This window comes from Bos indicus x Bos taurus, chromosome 15, assembly GCF_003369695.1.
Source record: "Bos indicus x Bos taurus breed Angus x Brahman F1 hybrid chromosome 15, Bos_hybrid_MaternalHap_v2.0, whole genome shotgun sequence".
Taxonomy (NCBI): domain Eukaryota; kingdom Metazoa; phylum Chordata; class Mammalia; order Artiodactyla; family Bovidae; genus Bos; species Bos indicus x Bos taurus.
In genome coordinates, this window is record NC_040090.1 from 18,798,379 (window position 1) to 18,820,037 (window position 21,659).

The window sequence follows — 21,659 nt, forward strand, 5'->3', positions numbered from 1 at the left end:
TTGTCTATTCTCACATAGTATGTATTCTGGGAACACAGCATAAATTGTTACTTGGGGTATTGAAAAATGCCCATCAAAAAAAGAAAAAAGTAAGTTTTAATTCAAACTGAAATATCGAAATGCACTGAGATATACAAGGTTTTTCCATCTGCATTCTCTTCACTGATTCCTCCACATGTCACCCTTTGCACCACAATTCTAAGACTGACACTTTGGATGACAGAAGTCTGCTCTTTATTTCAAGAGGAGGAACCATGGGTGGGATCCAATCAATGACAGCAGATGGTCCCTCGTGCCAGCCTTGCAGTCGGACACTCTTCTATCCTAGGCAGCAACTCCCTGGGCCACTAGGGTTTGGCCAATCCAAATTCAATTTGGCAGAGAGGCGGCACTGTGCTGTGCTGGGGTGGCCAGAATCACTCTTTATTCCCCACTTGGTTAAGGGGCCCCTTGGGATTAAACACAAGCACCCACAGGGCCCTAAGTTGCTACAGACTCAGACTACTTCTGGGCCACCCACATATAGAGACATCCCAGTACGTCTGTACCCACCCTACCAGACCTTCCTCAAGGGTGGATTCCCTTCCAGCACCAGCTTGACCACCATGCACAGGGAAGAGCAATGGATTGGGGAGGGGGCCAGCAGAACACCTAGCCTGACCCTAAAGTTTAAGAGTCTCACATTTTAACTGTTACTCAGAAGGCAATGGCACCCCACTCCAGTACTCTTGCCTGGAAAATTCCATGGATGGAGGAGCCTGGTAGGCTGCAGTCCATGGGGTTGCTGGGAGTCGGACACGACTGAGCGACTTCACTTTCACTTTTCACTTTCATTCATTGGAGAAGGAAATGGCAATCCACTCCAGTGTTCTTGCCTGGAAAATCCTAGGGACAGGACAGCCTGGTGGGTTGCCGACTATGGGGTCGCACAGAGTCAGACACAACTGAAGTGACTTAGCAGCAGCAGCAGCTCAAATGGGAGTGGGTGAGACCAGCCACAGAGACAGAATCTCATTAACATCTGGGTTGAAAGGACACACTCAAGGTGTGAGGAGCTTCAAACCCAGCCCAATGTTGCTATGCTTCTGGAGGGCAGTTCTCATGGTGACTCAGATGGTGAGGATTGAAGTCTTGATTCTGCTCCTTGGCAGGCTGTGTTGACCCTGGGGAAGTACCATCCTGTTTAAAGTTTCACTTTCCCCCATGATGAAAAGTGGGAGAAATGGAGTTGATGTGTGGATCAAATGAGAATGTTTGTAAAATTCTCACACAATATGTCAGGAAATGTTAGCTGTCACCATGGGGTCTGCCCAGAAGCTTCTCTCTGAACTGTGTTGGTTGGCTTGGGCAATATTCTTAAGGTTGAGGGAGACTCTTCAGAGGCAGGATGGTACAATGGTGGGAAGCACCAGGCTATGCAGTCAAATGGCCATGGTTCAATGCCTGGTTTTGCCAACCAGGCCAACTTGGACAAGTGATTCAACTTCTTTGGGTCTCAGTTTCCTCATTGATAGAATGGGGATGATATGAAAATGGTTGTTGAAAGACAAAATGAAGTGATACCAGTAGAATGCTTGGTACATATTACACATATCATAATACACGTATTAAGTACTTGGTGAATACAAGCTAATAAGTGTCAGTCGCTCAGTCGTGTCTGACTCTTTGCAACCCCATGGACTGTAGCCCGCCAGGCTCCTCTGTCCATGGAATTCTCCAGGCAAGAATACTGGAGTAGATTGCCATTCCCTTCTCCAGGGGATCTCCCCGACCCAGGGATTGAACCCAAGTCTCCTGAATTGCAGGCAGATTCTTGACCATCTGAGCCACGAGGGAAGTCCCTAATTATTATTATCTTTTATTTGTTGTGTTGTGACTTATTATTTCATTGAGTCTCCAAGGTGAAAATTGAGGGTTAAGTTAATTTCAAGCAAGGCTTCTAATTTCTACCATCTACATTATGTTCAGCAGTCCCAGTGAGCTGGCACACTCTAGCCTAGGGCTGGACTCGGGCTCCCCAGCCCCATCCTGCTCTGCTGGGTGACACGCCATTAGGCTGAGCGATGGACAGCATCTCTGAGCCTCTGCTCACAGAAGCCGTGCTCTGCCCCTCCACCCACTTCCTCCTCCCCTTCGTGCCACCAGACACACGCTGCCTGAGGCTGCCAGCAGCAGTGGGAGGGCACACCTCTGTAGGCCCTGGGTTAGTGCCCCAGCATTTTGCTCCTACACACCATGGCTGGTTTGCGGGTGCACAGACGAGCAGCCTGTCTAAGATGGGAGCTCCTGGCGGAAGACAGCCTGCGGATCTCTATCCTACAGGGTCCCTTAGCACACGAATTGATCAATTACTAGAAAAAAGGGGTCTGGGATTTGACGTGTTAAGGACAGAAAAGTGAGCAGAAGGAGGTGCCCTTGGAACTTTGGCAAAGGACCTGAGCCAGGCCTTCCAGAGCCCAGGAGGCTCTGCCCAGCCTCAGGACTCCTAACAAGGCCAAGCCCTGCTCCACTGGTCTCTCTTAAACACACAGAGAGGACCTGCCGGCAGAGACAGACACAGCCCAGCTTGGGCTCGCTCATCTGGAGCAAGGTGTGCCTTTTGCTCTGTGGTGGGGCTACTGAGACCTAAGACCAAGTGCTGTACTGCTACTACTAATAGTAGCTATATACTATAGTAGCTAGGGCTTATTGAACATTTAAAATGTGCTGCCTCTTTTCTCATAGTTTTAAATCCATTATCTCAGTCAATACTCACAACTGCTCTGTAAGGCATTATGTCATTTAGCAGATGGTTCATCTGCGGCTCCAAGAGGTTGTGTCACTTGTTCAAGCTCACACAGTTTTGAAAGAACTGAAACTAGCAGAGAATTCAAACTCTGAGTGTCTAGCAACAAACCCTGGGCACTTTCTGCTGAGATGGGGTGCTTTGCCACAGAGGAAGATGCCCTCAGCTCATCCTCAGCCCCAGCCCCATCCTATACATCGTCACAGCATTCTCCCTGTGCCACCTGGGGCCTCACACCTTTACCAGTTTCTCCTGGATTTCAAAGTTCTCTGCGTCCATTCAATCATGTAGGGACCCTGATTGAAACATGTTTCTTTTTTGCCAGAGCAACCTGAAGTCATCTCTCTTCTCAATATATTTAAGAATTCTTTTTAGAATAAAGGGGAGAAGTCCGTTATCATTTTTCCATACCTACAGTATATTCAGGTAGGAATATTTAGGGCCAGTTTTATCTATGATATACTCTTTTAGCCATTAAAATAGATTTATGTGTGCTAAGTTGCTTCAGTTGTGTCCAACTCTTTGTGATCCTATGGAGTGTAGCCCGCCAGGCTCCTCTGTCCCTAGGATCCTCCAGGCAAGTATACTGGAGTGGGTTGCTGTACCCTCCTCCAGGGTATCTTCCCCGATCGAGGGATCAAACCCAGGCATCATAAAAGGAGTATTTATATATTCAAGCAAATATATTAATCTATACATGCAAATACATGAATATATTTGCATACACATATGAATATTCCTTGTATGATTCAATAAAACAATTTTTAGTTTATATTTTAGAAATAAACCAATCCACAGTGCTTTGTGCTTCATCTGGATTAGAACTGAATTAGTTCAAAAAGTAGTGTTTTCTTCTGTTGGGAGGGTGAAGATACACTGGAAGCCACCAGGGCCACAGAGCAGATCATAAGCAGGGCTTCGCTTGCATTCCCTGCTCCCAGCCCTAGGGGACTGAGAGTCAAAGCCACAATCTGCCTTCTTCCCAGATCCTTGATTCATTCAACCACATCATCCCCAAACTGCCTCAGAATACTGTCTCATGTGGGTATTTTTACTCCTCAAGCCCAAGGAGCAATTAGGCATTTTAAATAATCACTTTTGCAATGACAGCACTATCCAGACCATTCTTGATCCTTAATCAAAGTTACCAGCAGGTGAATTCACAGCATTTGCCCGAAGGATGTTGCAATAGCTTACTGACTTCCTGTTTCAATATGACTGCCATTTCAAGAGAACTACTCCCAGTGAGGAGAAAAGAAAATTCAAGTACGTGTGAAATCTAACTGAATGTAACAAAGATGATAATTCATGTTTTCCAAATGAATCAAAATATGAATCAAGCTTGGGGAATGTATTTGATCCTCTCAGGATTACATCACAGGTAATTTCATGCCCTCATAATGTGTTTCAAGACAGACATTTCATGTTCCCAGGGGCAACATCAGAAGCATTATTCCTGGGCTTTCAAGTGTCTACATGAGCAATGATGCCATAGTGGGAGCCCGAGAGTTGATTCATTACAGATACACTTTACTAACTATAAGCCAGTTGAAAATACACATCTTATGCTGATTTTTATCAGTCTCAGTGACAGTTCAGACAAGAAACAGACACTGACAGGAGACAGGAACCAAAATTGATCAAAAAACAAGATTCCCTTACATGACCTCAGAGGCCTTTATCAATCGTGTTCAGCTATGACAAACTAAAAATAGAGCAAGCTTTGAAACATGAATGTCACGGAGTCTTTTCAGACCTCAAGAGAAACTATGGTTCTCTCCTCCCCAGACTTCACACTCACACCAAGCTTTGCACATATTTTGTGCAAAAGGCCCTCCAAAGACTATCCACTGACCCCTATAAATCTATTGACACCGTGGATCTTTAAATCAAAATCTCTGTTGCACTCATGTAGGATTGAAATGAAAAGAAAACTTGTAATGGAGTCAGGGTCAGAAGAAAGTCTACCCTGACCTCTGAGAGAAGCCCTGAGAGTTTTTATTCTTGCTCTTACTTGACATGAGTGTGGCATAGTTTTCCTACAATGGCAGCAGAAAGGGCCTCCCCTTTCCCTCTCTATCAGCAGCTGAAGGAGGAACCATGCTGCGTCCAGGACAGTCATTCTGGACCTCTGTTCGGCAATGTAGTAAAAAATTCACCGTATACCCTACCACCCTGAACCTCAGTATTTCTCTCCTGACCAATCCTTGATCTCTCTTCTAAAACAAAGTAGCCATAAGCAACACATAGCAAAAAATAAAAGCAAAAACAAACAAACAAACAAAAAAAACGCAGCCTACTTTTACAACCGAGGTCTCCGTAGGGCTTTGGAAAGGCGTAGGTATGGAAACTGGGAGATTCCGTTTACAATGCTTATTTTCCTACTTGGCTGAAGAGGCCACATGACTGGTCTATGGGCCACTTGTATCATCAGCACCGAAGAAGAAGTTAAACTAGGAGTTTCCTGAGGTCCCACCCAGACCTGTGAATCAGAATCTATGCTTTTAAGACCCCACCTTCACCAATCCTTAAGCACCCTTGCCATTAAGAGCTTCTGGTTAAAGACTCATCTACTTGAGTTTTTTCAAGTTCCCAAAACAAGATAACGAACTCCAGCAGATATTGGCCCTAAAATAAACATCCATAAACACCAGGAAGTCCTCGTAAAGTCAGAGGCAATACATTTCAATCCGAAGAACTCAAGCTTCAGTTCATCTGTGGAGATTCTCTCCCTGTCTTATTGCCTAACTTGAAGTACAGCAGTTCCTAACATCCAGTACCACCATGTTCAATGCAACAGTGCTCCGCAACTTAACAAGTATGAGTCTGTGAAGGCCAAACAAAGTCCTCAGAACACAGCATTGTGGAGGACTTTTGTAATGATTGTTTTCATCAAGGGGATTTCATAGCTGGCTGAGTCACCCCTTATTCCATCCCACCCCCACCACAGCTCTTCCAAAGATTACTTAACCACCCTGGCTTTTAGACCTCATACCAAAGAAACCTGGTATCTTAGCCTTCAATGGAGAGAAACAATCATCAAGAAATGTTTGCCCTGCTAGTATATTGATCCCTTCCAATTAATAGATATTCATTGATGAGCTACTAAACGTTGGCACTGTGCTAGGTGCTGGGGGCATAACAGTGAACAAAACACAGAAGCTGCCCTGCTCAGTTGGACTGTCCAGTAAGGTCACCACTTCTGAAAATGATGTAATAGCTTTTTCCAAGGTCATCTGGCCTCATTGGCCATCTCCTGCTGGGGTTACAGTAGAACAAGAGCAGGGAGAGCCAGGTGACCTGCTTTGGCATTTGGAAATGACCAAGCTTGGAAAGAACTTCAACTCCCTTAAAAAACAGGGTTAGGGCAAGAATAGAGATGCAGATGTAGAGAAGAGACTTGTGGACACAGTGGAGGAAGGAGAAGATAGAACAAATTGAGAGAGTAGCGTTGACATACGCATATACTACTGTGTGTAAAATAAACAGCTTTGATGCCTTGTGATGACCTAGATGGGAGGGACGGGGGATTGGGAGGGAGGCTCAAGAGGGCGGGAATATATGTCTACATACAACTGGTTCACTTCTTTGTACAGCAGAAACCAATACAACATTGTAAATCAATTATCATCCAATCAAAAATTAATTAATTAATTAATTAATTAAAAAAGGAAAACCAGGACTGGTCCTCCTTTCTCCAACAACCCCAAGCCCTTGCCTTCATGGGAAACCCTCACCAAGACCTGGAGTTGGCAGCCATGAGTTTCACAAAGCAGCCTCAGCCAAAACCAATCTCCACGCAGGACAGAATAAAGCAGCTGGTTGTCTGGATGGCTGCATGTCTCTCCCTGAGACAATAGTGTGTTTATGTGTCAGAGGGTTAGGGGCAGGTTAACATAAAACCCACCGTAAACAGAGCTGTTAATTCAGTTGCTGGCAGGGGCTTCTGTTATCTTCTGAATACCTCCCAGAGGGTATAAGCCCTACCTTTTCATTTGAGTTGGCAGCAGAGTTATTTTTTTGCACCTGTTGCTCTGCTCCAATAACAACGCAGTTAAGCATTGATTTGTTGGAAAATAAACAGAAAAAAGCAAAGAAAGGCATCTGCCCAAACAGCCTGAGCTGGTTTGACAGAGCATTCATGCCAATTTGTTTTTCCTATAAAAACCAAAGAAAAACCTGCGCTTTCAGTTTGAATGCTGTCCTCCCACTCCCTAAGAAGAAAAGGTGGTATCGAAGAGACCAGCCAGAGCTGGCAGGGCCCAGGAGCCAGAAGACACTGTACTTTTCCATTGGCTGGTTCTACGAGGGCGCTGAGGGGTATCTGAGATCTGTAGAATGACATGGCCAGCCTCCAGCCAGCCCAGGTTAAGATCCTGAATCAGATTAACAAGGCCAGAGAAGGGGCTGCCAGGGTATGATCATAACCCAAACCACACTCTTCCAAATGGTTGATTTCCGAAAGTCAGTAAGTTCGGGGAGTAGGTGTGGTCTCTGGGTTACCTCCCTGAGCAGAAACTCAGCGTGGCTCTCCCAAAGGCTTCTTTCATCCAGCCCTGGGCGATGAGCATAATTTGAAAACCCCCAGTCCCTGGACCGTAGCTTTCCCAATGGGGAAAGGAGGTTAGCCATACCTACCTCCAAGGCAAGCTGTGTAGACTCACTCATGTCCTGCCAAGTGACTTGAGATCCCAGGTGTCCTGTCGAAAGGACCTAAGATGTTCACTGTATGATGCCCGCGTTAATTCAAGCATCACCGCGCTCTCATTTCCCAACAGTTTGTCAATATCACATGATGTGCTCAAGCCAGAAAGGGCTACAAAGAGCTAAATAAATCACTCAAAGGGAGATCATGACAACACTAATTAAGCGGTGGCATCATCACCCAGACTTCAACACACACTGTCAGGTGAAGCCTCTTAATATCTCTTTTTTAAGCCTTGAGCAGAAAACCTGGGACATGCGGGCAATGCGTGATGTTCCCCAAGATTACCACCTCCCCGCAGCTTTCTCTCAGCCACTGGGCTTTCATTATCACCACACCATTGGCTTAATGGGGAGGGGAGGTCACAGCAGTGGGGGGAAGCCTCCGAAACGCCTCTTCTCAAGGAGCGTTAAGAACAGGGTGTTCTGACAGAGGAGGGATACGGCTGGCTGAGCATTCCCAAGCATTCTTGTCATGAGCAGGGCAGGGAGTGGACTGCCTCGGAACCAAATTGGGCAGCCAGAAAAATAAAAGATTTAACAACACCCTCAGTTGACTGAAAAATAAATAAGACCCAGGACGCAGGAATGCGGGAAGGGTGGAGGGAGGTTAAGAGGCTGGAATCGGAGCCAGGGAGGGTTGGGATGGACTGGGACAATGGATTTGACCAGGTCGAGATTAAAGTTTCTTCCCAGAGAAAGACTGAAATGCCCCAATCAGGGAAAGATCAACAGCCACCAGTTTGGGATCTCCAGATCATATAATTACAAAACAGCAGTCAAAATTATGACAAGGATGACAGTTTATATTTATTGAGTGTTTATGATGCGCTAGGCATTGAGCTAGGCTTTACAGGAATTGTCTCATTCACTCCTTGCAAAAACCCCAGACGTGGATACTAATATTATCTCCATTTTTACAGAAAAGGAGGCACAGAGAACTTGAGTAACTTACTCAAAGACACAAAGCTAGTAAATGGTTGGATGTATAATAACAAATGCATTGGGGTGTGGAGGGAGTGCCATATAACTTTTCGTAGCTTTGAAAATGGACTCTTGTATTTCCAAAGACAAGGTGATTGTCTTTTAGGATTGCACATTTTATTTTTGAAACTGAGCTCCTTTAAGTACAGCTGTATAATTTTTTGTTCCCCAAATGTGAGCGTGAAGCATACTAAGCATCCTTGTGCCCTTAGTTAAAGTTATTTTAGTGTGCATCTGTGTGGATGCTACAGAAACACCCGTTCATGTCCACCCAAACCCATCTGTCAAAACTTCAGCCTGGCTTCCAGTTGAAAGCCCCAGATTGACTCAACGATTGGGTTTGGCTGCTTGAAGTCACCTCAGACTTATTAGCCATGATAAAAGAGCAGTAATAATCACAAGGAAATTGAAAAATTAAAGGGAAATTAGGCCTCCTTTGGAAAAGCATCTGACGACTAAGCCATCACACACGAGTCCTGATGTCAGACCCACTGTGTTATGGACATCATGCCAATGAGGGGAGGGCTCTGGGAGCCTGCATTCCATCCCTCTGAGAAGTCTAGGAAAGTTCTCCCCGACCTCCATCATACCCATGACCCTGCAACTGTTTGTAAAAACATAGCCATAAAACAGATAGGACTTCACTAGACTCATTCCAGCATCATCTTTGCAACTTAAGAAACAAATAATACATGAATTTTCTCATGTTGTTAGAGCATCTCCTCTTTAGAAGAAGTAGGGTTTTCTCTTTGTACAGACAATCATTAAACAACCATAAACAAAAAGTCGTATTCCTTTCTAGAGACTCGCTGCAAGACCTATAGACTCTAGGCATACCAGATCTCATTTTCCCTTCCAGAACACACTTCATTCTGCTTCCTCTAGCTCCCTGACCTGTAAAGTAAGCCCTCTGGAAAGTAACACATGAAAATACTCCTCAGCAAGGCAAGCGACTTCCAATCAGAAAGGTTTTCCCAGGGATCAAATCCCTTCCAGCTGATTATTCAGGTATTCCTCCCCTTGCTTCAGTGGACATCTCTGACACTCAAAATGATCAAATCAAAACAGCCAAGGTCAGCTAGATGAGCATGATAAGGAGGAGCCGGGGTTCTCCCTGCAGAGTCCCAGCATCAGGAGTTGTCACACATTTGAATAATTTCATCATATCCAGCTACGTGACTGGCAGGACTCAGTGCAAAAGGAAAATCCAGAGCCCCTTGTCCCAAATGTGTTAAGAACTTCAAGACAGCAAAAACAGAGTGCTAAGCCAAGCACAGGTGCTTTCTAGGTGTTGGATCCTGTATGACCGAGGTGGCTGTATTTCGCTGACCCCAGCCCTGTCCCAGGGGTCAGTCCCAACTCTTGCCTTTATCCATGCCCTTGCTCTTTCATCATGGAAGGCAGGGAGACACTTTGCTGTCTAAAGCTCCTAAAGGAGTTAGGAGAATCAAGCAAAATATGACATGGAACATGCCTGTAATAGCACCTGGCTTACGGCAGCACTCAACAAAGGTTAGCTATTATTAGCATGATTATTATTATTGTTATTATCTTCATGATGCCAGGGTCCTTTGACAACTCCAAAGCTATCCATAGACAAGAACGATGGGTGGGAAGAAAACACACCCCACTCTGATAGAAACTATTTATTAGCTACTGCTGTTCATCAGTCGTGTGTGAGAGAGTGCTATAAGTTAGGGACTCTTAGCCTTCTCTTTATACTGTGCACCCATCTTGCAGTCCACTGAGGATTATGGACTCCTCAAAATAACACTTTTGAAATGACAAAGTAAAATACTAAGATTAGAAAGGAAGTTTATATTGAAATACAATTTTCAAAATACTTTTAGAAATAAATGTGTGATAACATAAAAATATATGTGCTTCTCTGCTGTTGTTCAGTCACTCAGTCGTGTCTGACTCTTTGCAACCTGATGGACTGCCGCACTCCAGGCTTCCCTGCCCTTCACCGTCTCCCGGAGTTCGCCGAAACTCATGCCCATTGAGTTAGCGATAGTGTACTAATGTACTAAGCTTCTTTCTTAGTACATTAAGCAAGAATAGCTAGTGCAGGTTCAACAACTTCCATGACATCAAAGTAGTGATGAATATTGATATTTTAAGACATCTGTAGCAAGTGCAATGTGATATAAAAATATCTGTAATTTCTCTGCATGATAATCAGTTACAGCTATTGCTACTGAAGAGTTTAGTATGCCACACTCGTACTGAAATTGAATCGAATTCACATTGAATATTAAATTTTAAATTACTGAAAGTAAAAATTTTATTTGTTTTCACATCCAAGTCCACAAAGCCTCTGATTTCTCCCATGGACACTAAGAGATCCTTGGATCCCGGGTTAGAAACCTTTCCTGTTTTTGTAGCAAGGGCTGCTTGTTTAATTCAAAGAGCCTCTAGCTACCACCTCTACATGGCCAGAAGCCTCATTTGAACAATTTACAGGAGGTAGATCCCATACTGCCTTGCCAAAATAAGTAGGAATTTTTTTCAAAGCCTCTAGAATACCCAGAGTAATTAATGCCTTAACTGCCGTGGCCAGTAGGTATCTGGAGACTCTCAAGAATTTAAGGGGTGGGCAACATATATAAAGTTGTGACTAGTCATGTGGACTGCCGGGAAGGAGATCAGTTTCTTCTGGAGGCCTCTACATGCCAGACATCAAGACAGAATAAAAAAAAAACGTGCTATGTACCTATCCCAAGTCTTCCTTGAGGCTCCCGTGGGTGGTGGTTTGCAGCCAGCTCAATACAAGGCTCCACTAAGAGACCCCCCTCCACAGAGCTCATCCTACCTCCTTGCTGCCCACCTTCCCCACTGAAAACCCCGCTGCCTTTCTTCCCCAAGGTCACAGCACAGAGCCAACGTCGATCATTTTGACAAACAAAATCCCAGAATTATCCAGCCACTCCTTCTCAAGAGAGACTCACTGAAAACACCCAGGTTGAGGACTGATCCTCCAACTCATTCCACAATTACTAATTGTTTACTCACAAGCATGGGTCCGGATGCTTTCAGATTCTTTGTCTAATTTAATCCTTATAACAGCCTGTGCAGATGTTATTACCCCCATTTTCCAGGTGAGGAAACTTATATTCTGGAGCTTAGATAATTCATCCAGTGTCATTCAGCTGCTCAGTGACAGAGTCGAATGTGAACCCAGGTGTTCTAACTTTAACCTCGTGTTCTTTCTACCACATTCCAACTGCTTCCAGGCAACAAAAACCCAGAGCCTCCTGCCTCTTGAGAGACAGAAGCAGCCAAAGTCTGCATTTCACCCATGTTCCTCAAGCCACAGCCTCTGGTCAAGGGCGTTAGAAATGTAAGCTAGGTGTCCTCTGATTTTCTCAGTGGACATGATTGAGGCAGAGGCTGAATTGAGGCCAAATCTCAAGTCCAGCTGCGAAGAAAACAAGTCTTGTCAGTAGATACCCATGGAGACAGGCTGACGTAATCTTCACCTTTCAGGCCCCACTTACCTCCTCCAATAGAATATATCATTAGTCCTTATGAGAGAATTTTTTTAAAGGTTCCTCAAAGGGATCCCCCAAAAATCCCTTTGGGACAGTCATATGCTCCAAGTCCCATTGTCATATTTAGAAATAGAAGACCTCTTTCATATTCCAACAGAAACTTGATAGACTTTGGGAAGAAGTCTGCATCAGGTCAAGAAAGGGATGGCAGGTGAGCTGAAATTTCTCAGATCCACAATGGGACCAATAAAGGTCTAGCCCCAGAGGCCCTTTATGTGGTGTCTATGACATAGAGTGAGGGGTATGTGGCTGAAGAGGAACTTCTAAATTCCCCACAATCACGCCCATAAAGCCCTAACCCCCAGGGCCATTTGTGTGGTGACTATGATACAGAGTGAGGGGTACGTGGCTAAATAGGAACTTTTAAACTCACCACAATCACAACATCAAAAAAAAAAAAGTGTGCATCTGGACAAGGACCTACAAAAGTAAAAATAAGTAGTTATTATAATAGTGGGGTTCGTGCGGTAGTCGAATAGTCCAGTAATCAAAATATTATAGTAGGCCTGTTGGCTCCTTTTGATTTGGGACTTGGTTTTCATCAGAGGCATGTTTGGAATGTATGAAGCATGTTTAAAATGCTGGTCATATTTAAAATAGACAGATACCCTTAATAATAACGAAGATGCTGCTGAAAAAGGACAGGAAGGAAACTCTTAGGGCCAGGGTGTTGGGGAAAATTGGAAGAGAAGACATAATATGAATCCAATGAACCAGAACAAGGGGCTCAGCCCCGTAAAACAGACCAAAGACAGAATGTGGTTAGGTGCTAGTGAAATCAATTTTCAAAGGAGTATTTTACAGGGTATCTCTTTTAAAACAAGGCCAATTAAAGCCCTGGGATCCTCTTTAAATGGGCCATCCTGCTTGACTCTATTACAAGCTCTGATTTTTCCAGACTCAGGCCGAGGGCCTCTGTAAAGACTGGACTCTCCAGGTGGGCTGCTCAGTGGCTGGGCCAGCCATGTTCCTCTTCTGATGACCCCTCAGGTCTTCCTCTGTAGGAGGTGAGCCCACACCCATCCAATCTACCCAGTAATTCATGGACAATCAGTCAAGTGAGCTGACCAGCACCACACAGTCTGAGTGGCCTCCATGGGGGCCTGAATATCCACCTTTCAGCCAGCTGCTTTGGGGTTTTACAGAAGAGGGCATTAGAGTGCCTACCCGGGTACACCAGCGGCTTCCAGTGGTCACAAAACAGTCAGCTGCATCTGCTTCTATACTCACACTGACTCCGGATAAATGAGACAATTGATAAAGACGGGATATTGTCATGGGAACTGACTCAAGCACCCCTAGGAAAGTCGCCCAGTATCCGTCTGCAGTACCTCCACCAGGCATATCCCTGGGCCAAAATTCTGAAGACCCCAAGGAAGCCATTTAAGAGTTCCGACTGGTCTTCTTTCCTGTCTCATCCTTAGGAGGGCATCTCTCATCCCATTCTCAGCTTTCACAGCCTCAAGTTAAACCTGCTGACCTCTAGACGTAGCTAGCTTTCCCCAGTCACCAGGTTCTGAGGACCGAAGTGTATCTTCAGGATGATCAGGTTTCAAAATGAGGGATCAAAAGCCCAGAGAGGTGGTGTGTGTTGCTATGGGCACATAGTTTTGCTGGGACTACAAAAACCAGGTCTCCTCACTGCCAGTCCGGGACTGTCCTACACCCTGCCTTGTCTACCCTGTGCTCCCATCACTCAAAAACATGAGTCTGGAATTCTTCAAGGAGAATTCGTAAAGACATTTTTTTTTTCCTTCTGAAGTCCAATAATTCTTTAATCAAATAACTCTGAGGGATCCATGAAAACTTCTACTCTGGCACATCTTAGCTTCCTGACGTCAAAGCCACTTGGCTTGAATATACGTTCCATCTGAACATGACCCAGTCTCCCTCACTGCACCGTATTTCCTGCACAGCTTAATAGCCTGGGGCTCTAAAGCCCTGTCTGATTTAAATAAACATAATAGTCACACATATCTAATAAGAGCACAATTGCTGCTCCTCAAAACAAATCATATGATTTAAAATCCTATTATGAAAAATTAGATAAGAGCATATTAAATAAAGTTTATTATCTTCCCTGTCGCTTCAGTGATTGTGCAACAGATTTAAGAGAACCCCAACATGACAGGGCTGCCGTCCTGCCTAAGTCTTCAGACGACCACCCGCCGCGCACTGCTGGCGTGCCTCACCCCGGCTAAGACCTCAGCACGGTCGGTTACCCGGTAACACAACCAGGGTGAGAAGCCAGGTCCCCAACACCAAAGCTGCATGGAGCTGAAGCCTCCCAACTGGGGCCTCACCCACAACAGAAATGATTGTCACTTCAATTCTACCAGAGAGGGATCTTAACAAGAGAAATGGTCTGAAACGGCAGAAAAAGGTTATCACCGAAAATCACGTTCCGACTTTGTATTTGATTCCTCCAAACCGTGGCATTGCTTCTCAACTGTGTTAGCAGTTTCTACCACGGCGTTCTCAGTATCCACCCCACCCATCTCCCAGAGGTCTTTGAAAATCCCATCTGTTCCAAAGCACTTCGGGAGGACTCTAACTGCAGGAAGCGAGGCAAAGACTGAACCACTTTGGAATGATTCATGTAAACCTCTGCGACTGGGCTTAATGCTTGAACATTAAACAGGGTTCCTACACTGAGTTTTCAAAAAGCAAGATGGTCTAAAGAACACAATTCAGGGCTAACCTTAATTTAGGGGTGGGGAGTAGGTGGGATAAGGAAGAAATAAAACCTTACAAGAATCCACAACACTAAATTCTACTTCCTAGAAGTGAACTTTGACCCACAGCTCTCACATTCTGGCCTAGGACCTGATATGAGTCCCTTCTAGTTTCTGGTTAGCTAACTGAATGCAGTTGAGTAAATAGTTTAGCCTCTCAGTTTCCATTTTGTCTCGGCCTTTGAAATCATCAAAAAGGTACTGAAAGAGGATCTGCATAAAGTTAGTGAGTTAAAGGGAGCACAAATGTGGAATCATGAGTGTGAACACAAGACTTCTCAGAGGTCCAGAAAGACCCAAGGCATTTCCATCTGGGGGCACTCACAGTATATTTTTTTTAAAAAAGCAAAAAAAAAAATCAAAAAGGCATTGTTTGAATTTAACAAATAGATGCTTTTTAACTCAAAAGAAAAAATATAATTGAATTTGAGATTTTTCATATGTACAAGGCCTGGATCTAAGGCATCACACTCCCCACAATCACCCTAAAAAGTTTCCAAATAATGCCACCATCTTGAACAGTAACGCACGAGAACTGAAAGCACAGTTGTTCCCTCAATGTTTCTTTCTTCTAAAGTGCCTCTATAAAATAGTTTGGAAATATGGAGGATTATCTCCATTATATTTATTATTCTTTCAAATGTGATCACACATTTTCAAACGACCTTCATTTCATGTTCCACTGTTTTTTAAAGTCTGTCCACATAAGCCATTAGTGATGGTGCAGAAATAATGTAATCCTACACAATTTCAGGTTATAAAAAGATGAATCTGATGAGTTATTTCATAGTCTTTGGACTCAAGTCCTCAAAAAGAAGATTAAATGCAGCCTTCTACAAAATCCAAATGCAGCTTTTAAAGTCATTCTCCTTTTTTTTAGAATTAAAGATTATTCACTTTTATAGGGCTACATAAAATCATTCTTAAAATCTCTTAAGAGCCTTTCCTGGTAGTATCCCTTACCCCTAAAATTCTTCCTAATAACACAACTTCATCTCTCCTGTTGGAAATCAACTCTTCCCTTGACTTCAGTGGAATTAGCACATGGCCACTCATGAGCCCCAACTACACTTTTATGCAATGAAAAGCTCTATCTAAACACATCCTCACAATCATGCCTACAGAACAAACTCCTGAACTAGACATTCCATTGAAAAGTTCTCCAGTCCAAACATTCACTCCCTTTATCCCTGTTATTAAGGTCAGTGTCACGAGACACCTGTGAACTTAGGCCCAGCAGCTTACGCTTCATTGTAACAAGATCATGCGCCCACCATCCCAGCAATATGCTAAATCTTGCCAAAGACAGATGGTGAAAATGTCACTTTCTGAATCGGCATCGCCATTACCAACAAAAAGATGGTCTACCCACCGTTTCCAGTTCTATCCACATGGAGGCCAATACTTCTCCATTGTGACCAAACAAAATCAAAAGAACCCCTGTCTTAGAAGACATTTGGTGCCGCTGACTCACGTCTGCCTGTCTGGTCACAGTGTCCCGTCATGGAACAAAGGGCTGGTCTGTCCCCTTATGATATGGCAAAACTCTTTGCCAAAATTGTTATTGTTTTCTGGACAGAGGTGTGCCACGCTCCCCAATACCCTTGCCTACCCACGCTGCCTGAACACTTTTTCTAATTTGAGTGCATACACCTTTGCCTGTTTCCAGCCATTTTCCAACACCAGAATATACTGAAGATGAATCTGCCTTTGCCTACAACTAATAGAATGAGTCAGGAAAATCACCAACAGAAGACATCTCTAGAAAATGAGAATGTGTGTTCTGAGCCCCAACAGCAATTTAGCCAACCAGTTCGTCACTGAGAAGAACCTGTCCCAGCTTTCAGAATTTCACAATTCAATCCAGGGAAATGGCTTTGTCACAAAAAGAGAGGGAAACCAGGGGACTTTTAAATTCAGTGATTGGAAGCCCAGACTCCATGCAGGGAGTTCAGATAGCACTCAAAATCAGCCTGCCGCCCTCCAAAATCAAATCCTAAGACGACCCAGGGAGGTGAACAGAGCTGAGGCACGTTCACTTCCTGCCAGCTGCCTCCGGGAGTCTCTTATTTACCTCTGTCTGATTCAAGGCAGGTTTCTCTTTCCACTCAGGTATTTAAATTCCAGACTCCAAAGAAGGTTTAAAAGTAAGGACTTACCTCATCTACCTAAAGATTCTGGGTGGGAAATCCAATAGCTGTGGCGAATGGAGGGAAGACTGCTAGAAGCACTCACGCCAGCTTGAACGGGGACAGGGAACCGGGAGTGTTATCACGTCTGAGCCCTCATCAGAGTGAAGATCAATGCACATGACAATAATTTTAAATCATTTTGTAGGATGTTAAGCAATAAGCCACCAACCGGGAATTCCCTAAGTCACTTCCCCCTCTTCTGATTGGCTGCCGGGCCCTTTAAAAAAATAAAATAAAGGATTACAAACATTTGCTCATTTGCATTTGGCCAACTCACACGTTAGTGTTCAAACAAAACAGGTCTAACCAGGTTATGCCTGTGTCTCGAGAACAGAGAGACAACCTGTTAATGGATGAGGAATTGATTTGGTGGTGACTGTTCTTTTCAGCTTAAAGGGTGTTTCAGGTGAAAAACACCAGGCTTGCTCCCCAAAGACACCACCAGGAGGGGAGAATGTAAATGCGATGTGAGCAGAAGCTCAAATCTGGAGGAGATGGTGGTATAGGGGATTCAGGGGCTCTCTTAAACCTCTGTCTTCATATACTAATTTGTGTTCAGTCCACTCTGGTTCATCATCAAGATCTTTTCCCTGCCACACAGACAGCAAATTTTTATAGGGCTCCCGGCCAGGTTGCTGGAAGCATAAGTTCTTTCTCCAGGCACCATGATTACCTCCTTGACATGGACCCTTGGTAATTTCAGTGGACTTTGAAAAGCCCATCGCCCTGGTCCCAGTAGTGAGCTTTGGAAAATTTGAAGGAAGGGTCCTGGGAGGGAGAGTCTACCCTGAGTTGACAAAGTAGAAGAGTCAGCTGTCAACAACGCAAAAGCCTGACTATCTGGTTGTCTGCTTAGCCAGATTCTTCCTCTTGACACTTCCATGGTCTTTTGTTTTTTAACTATAAATCAACCCTCCCTATAGGAGCTCGAGAGAGAAAAACCAAGATGCTGAAACTAGAAATATAACAACACACTTTGGGCAAGAAGATGGAATTTGAGGGAGGATCCATGGATTTCAAATATCCACACAATTCCCACCCCCCTGGCCAAGGGCCTGCTTTACTGGCTCACAGACGCCCCTCCTCCAATTTAGGTGAGTGTCAGCTCCTGGCAAGGAAAAATACTATGAACTTTCTCTCTTGGGTCTCCTTGGACACCGGCCTGGCATGAGCTAAGTGTCTAAGCGGATTTCTTTAACTCACCAGGCCTCCCCTCTATGGGAGGGGAAAGGGAATTTGGGTTTTGGCAAAGAGACAAAGATTTTGTGATCAAAACCAAGAAGTTCCTTGTACAAAAAAGGAAAGTCCGTATATGGGCAACGACTGAATAGAACAAAAAGTAAGCCATTGCCCAACAGGAGATGGACTAGTAAGTGGACGGTAGCAGTCTTTTTTTGCTGGTTGTCCTAGTGTGGGCACCGTGTTTGCTGAGGTTCTGGAAGGTGTCAAAGACTTGGTGGGAGGGAAGGTCCAGGAGGGTCTCAGAACTCAGGCAGGTCCTGAAGATTTTGAAGGTTTTGGAAGTACAGTTTAAGGGGGCTCTGAAAAACGCGTCTATCTCCCTGGCTTTCACTAAACATTCCCACCATTCCCTACCTTCAACCTGCGTGTTTTCCAAAGGCCTTGTTAAAACACAAATATCTGATACACATAGTAAATGTCATTATTGCCCATTATCACATTAGCCCTAATTAGTCTATCAGCTCCAGATCTGAGAGCAAGGCCCTCAGGGAGCAGACTGGGTTTTGCTTAAAGGATGAATCATGAGCAATCTGAACTAGCAGCCCCACCCACTTCAGGGGGGTGCCGTGTGTATGTGTGCACGTGTGTGTGCAGGTGTGCGTGTGTGTGTGTGTTTGTGGGAAGGGGTGGTGGGGTGTTATGAGTACCAGTGTAACGCCAGGAAGCAAACTTGATCTTCTTTACAGTTTTGCCTGATATTAACCAGGGGCATATGTGGGAGGTAGGGGGTGTGTAATCAAGAAGTGGTTAACTTCAAAAACAACTCCAAAAGTGATGTGATTCTCAGGTCTAGTCCCAGCCACTTTTAATTGCAGGCTCTTTTATTAATATTTCTAGTTGAAGAGTTCCAGTTATATCTCCAATGTCTTCATCCACTCTTACCCTGCTCATTTTCTATCAGAGGACTACTTCATTAAAGGCATTCCTGAAAAGAGACATTTGAGGATGGAAATGATGAAAGGGGAAGGAACGATGTCACCCCATTCTCATAAACCACTTTATTTGTGGAGTCTTTATGTATATATCAGATCAGATCAGATCAGTTGCTCAGTTGTGTCCGACTCTTTGCAACCCCATGAATCACAGCACGCCAGGCCTCCCTGTCCATCACCAACTCCCAGAGTTCACTCAGACTCACATCCATCAAGTCAGTGATGCCATCCAACCATCTCATCCTCTGTCGTCCCCTTCTCCTCCTGCCCCCAATCCCTCCCAGATCAGAGTCTTTTCCAATGAGTCAACTCTTCACAGGAGGTGGCCAAAGTACTGGAGTTTCAGCTTTAGCATCATTCCTTCCAAAGAAATCCCAGGGCTGGTCTCCTTCAGAATGGACTGGTTGGATCTCCTTGCAGTCCAAGGGACTCTCAAGAGTCTTCTCCAACGCCACAGTTCAAAGCATCAATTCTTCGGCACTCAGCCTTCTTCACAGTCCAACTCTCACATCCATACGTGACCATAGGAAAAACCATAGCCTTGACTAGATGAACCTTTGTTGGCAAAGTAATGTCTCTGCTTTTGAATATGCTATCTAGGTTGGTCATAACTTTCCTTCCAAGGAGTAAGCGTCTTTTAATTTCATGGCTGCAGTCACCATCTGTAGTGATTTTGGAGCCCAGAAAAATAAAGTCTGACACTGTTTCCACTGTTTCCCCATCTATTTGTCATGAAGTGGTGGGACTGGATGCCATGATCTTCGTTTTCTGAATGTTGAGCTTTAAGCCAACTTTTTCACTCTCCACTTTCACTTTCATCAAGAGGCTTTTGAGTTCCTCTTCACTTTCTGCCATAAGGGTGGTGTCATCTGCATATATGAGGTTATTGAGATTTCTCCTGGCAATCTTGATTCCAGTTTGTGTTTCTTCCAGTCCAACGTTTCTCATGATGTACTCTGCATATAAGTTAAATAAGCAGGGTGACAATATACAGCCTTGACAAACTCCTTTTCCTATTTGGAACCAGTCTGTTGTTCCATGTCCAGTTCTAACTGTTGCTTCCTGACCTGCATACGAATTTCTCAAGAGGCAGATCAGGTGGTCTGGTATTCCCATCTCTTTCAGAATTTTCCACAGTTTATTGTGATCCACACAGTCAAAGGCTTTGTCACAGTCAATAAAGCAGAAAGAGATGTTTTTCTGGAACTCTCTTGCTTTTTCCATGATCCAGCGGATGTTGGCAATTTGATCTCTGGTTCCTCTGCCTTTTCTAAAACCAGCTTGAACATCAGGAAGTTCACGGTTCACATATTGCTGAAGCCTGGCTTGGAGAATTTTGAGCATTACTTTACTAGCGTGTGAGATGAGTGCAATTGTGCGGTAGTTTGAGCATTCTTTGGCATTGCCTTTCTTTGGGATTGGAATGAAAACTGACCTTTTCCAGTCCTGTGGCCACTGCTGAGTTTTCCAAATTTTCTGGCATATTGAGTGCAGCACTTTCACAGCATCATCTTTCAGGATTTGAAATAGCTCAACTGGAATTCCATCACCTCCACTAGCTTTGTTCGTAGTGATGCTTTCTAAGGCCCACTTGACTTCACATTCCAGGATGTCTGGCTCTAGGTCAGTGATCACACCATCGTGACTATCTGGGTTGTGAAGATCTTTTTTGTACAGTTCTTCTGTGTATTCTTGCCATCTATTCTTAATATCTTCTGCTTCTGTTAGGTCCATACCATTTCTGTCCTTTATCGAGCTCATCTTTGCATGAAATGTTCCTTTGGTATCTCTGATTTTCTTGAAGAGATCCCTAGTCTTTCCCATTCTGTTGTTTTCCTCTATTTCTTTGCATTGATCGCTGAAGAAGGCTTTCTTATCTCTTCTTGCTATTCTTTGGAACTCTGCATTCAGATGTTTCTATCTTTCCTTTTCTCCTTTGCTTTTCACTTCTCTTCTTTTCACAGCTATTTGTAAGGCCTCCCCAGACAGCCATTTTGCTTTTTTGCATTTCTTTTCCATGGGAATGGTCTTGATCCCTGTCTCCTGTACAATGTCACGAACCTCATTCCATGTTCATCAGGCACTCTATTTACCAGATCTAGGCCCTTAAATCTATTTCTCACTTCCACTGTATAATCGTAAGGGATTTGATTTAGGTCATACCTGAATGGTCTAGTGGTTTTCCCTACTTTCTTCAATTTAAGTCTGAATTTGGCAATAAGGAGTTCACGGTCTGAGCCACAGTCAGCTCCTGGTCTTGTTTTTGCTGACTGTATAGAGCTTCTCCATCTTTGGCTGCAAAGAATATAATCAATCTGATTTCAGTGTTGACCCTCTGGTGAGGTCCATGTATAGAGTCTTCTCTTGTGTTGTTGGAAGAGGGTGTTTGTTATGACCAGTGCATTTTCTTGGCAAAACTCTATTAGTCTTTGCCCTGCTTCATTCCATATTCCAAGGCCAAATTTGCCTGTTACTCCAGGTGTTTCTTGACTTCTTACTTTTGCATTCCAGTCCCCTATAATGAAAAGGAC

The 21,659-nt window shown here is 44.2% G+C and overlaps 1 protein-coding gene across 4 annotated transcripts in view; it reads right to left on the reverse strand.

The window, feature by feature from the left end:
- EHF (ETS homologous factor) overlaps nt 1–17,125 on the reverse strand; it is a 43,919-nt gene extending 26,794 nt beyond the window's left edge. Inside the window, exon 1 of one of the 4 annotated variants that reach the window (XM_027562685.1) lies at nt 16,922–17,125. Coding sequence is in view for 3 of the 4 variants with exons in the window: in XM_027562684.1 (XP_027418485.1) it covers nt 7,424–7,453 (30 nt within the window). In the remaining variant the exon portion in view is untranslated. Of the gene's footprint in view, nt 1–7,423; nt 7,649–16,134; nt 16,200–16,921 lie in introns of those variants that run through there. The other 3 variants (XM_027562683.1, XM_027562682.1, XM_027562684.1) reach the window with 3 other exon arrangements.
- Between the last annotated feature and the right edge of the window lie 4,534 nt (nt 17,126–21,659).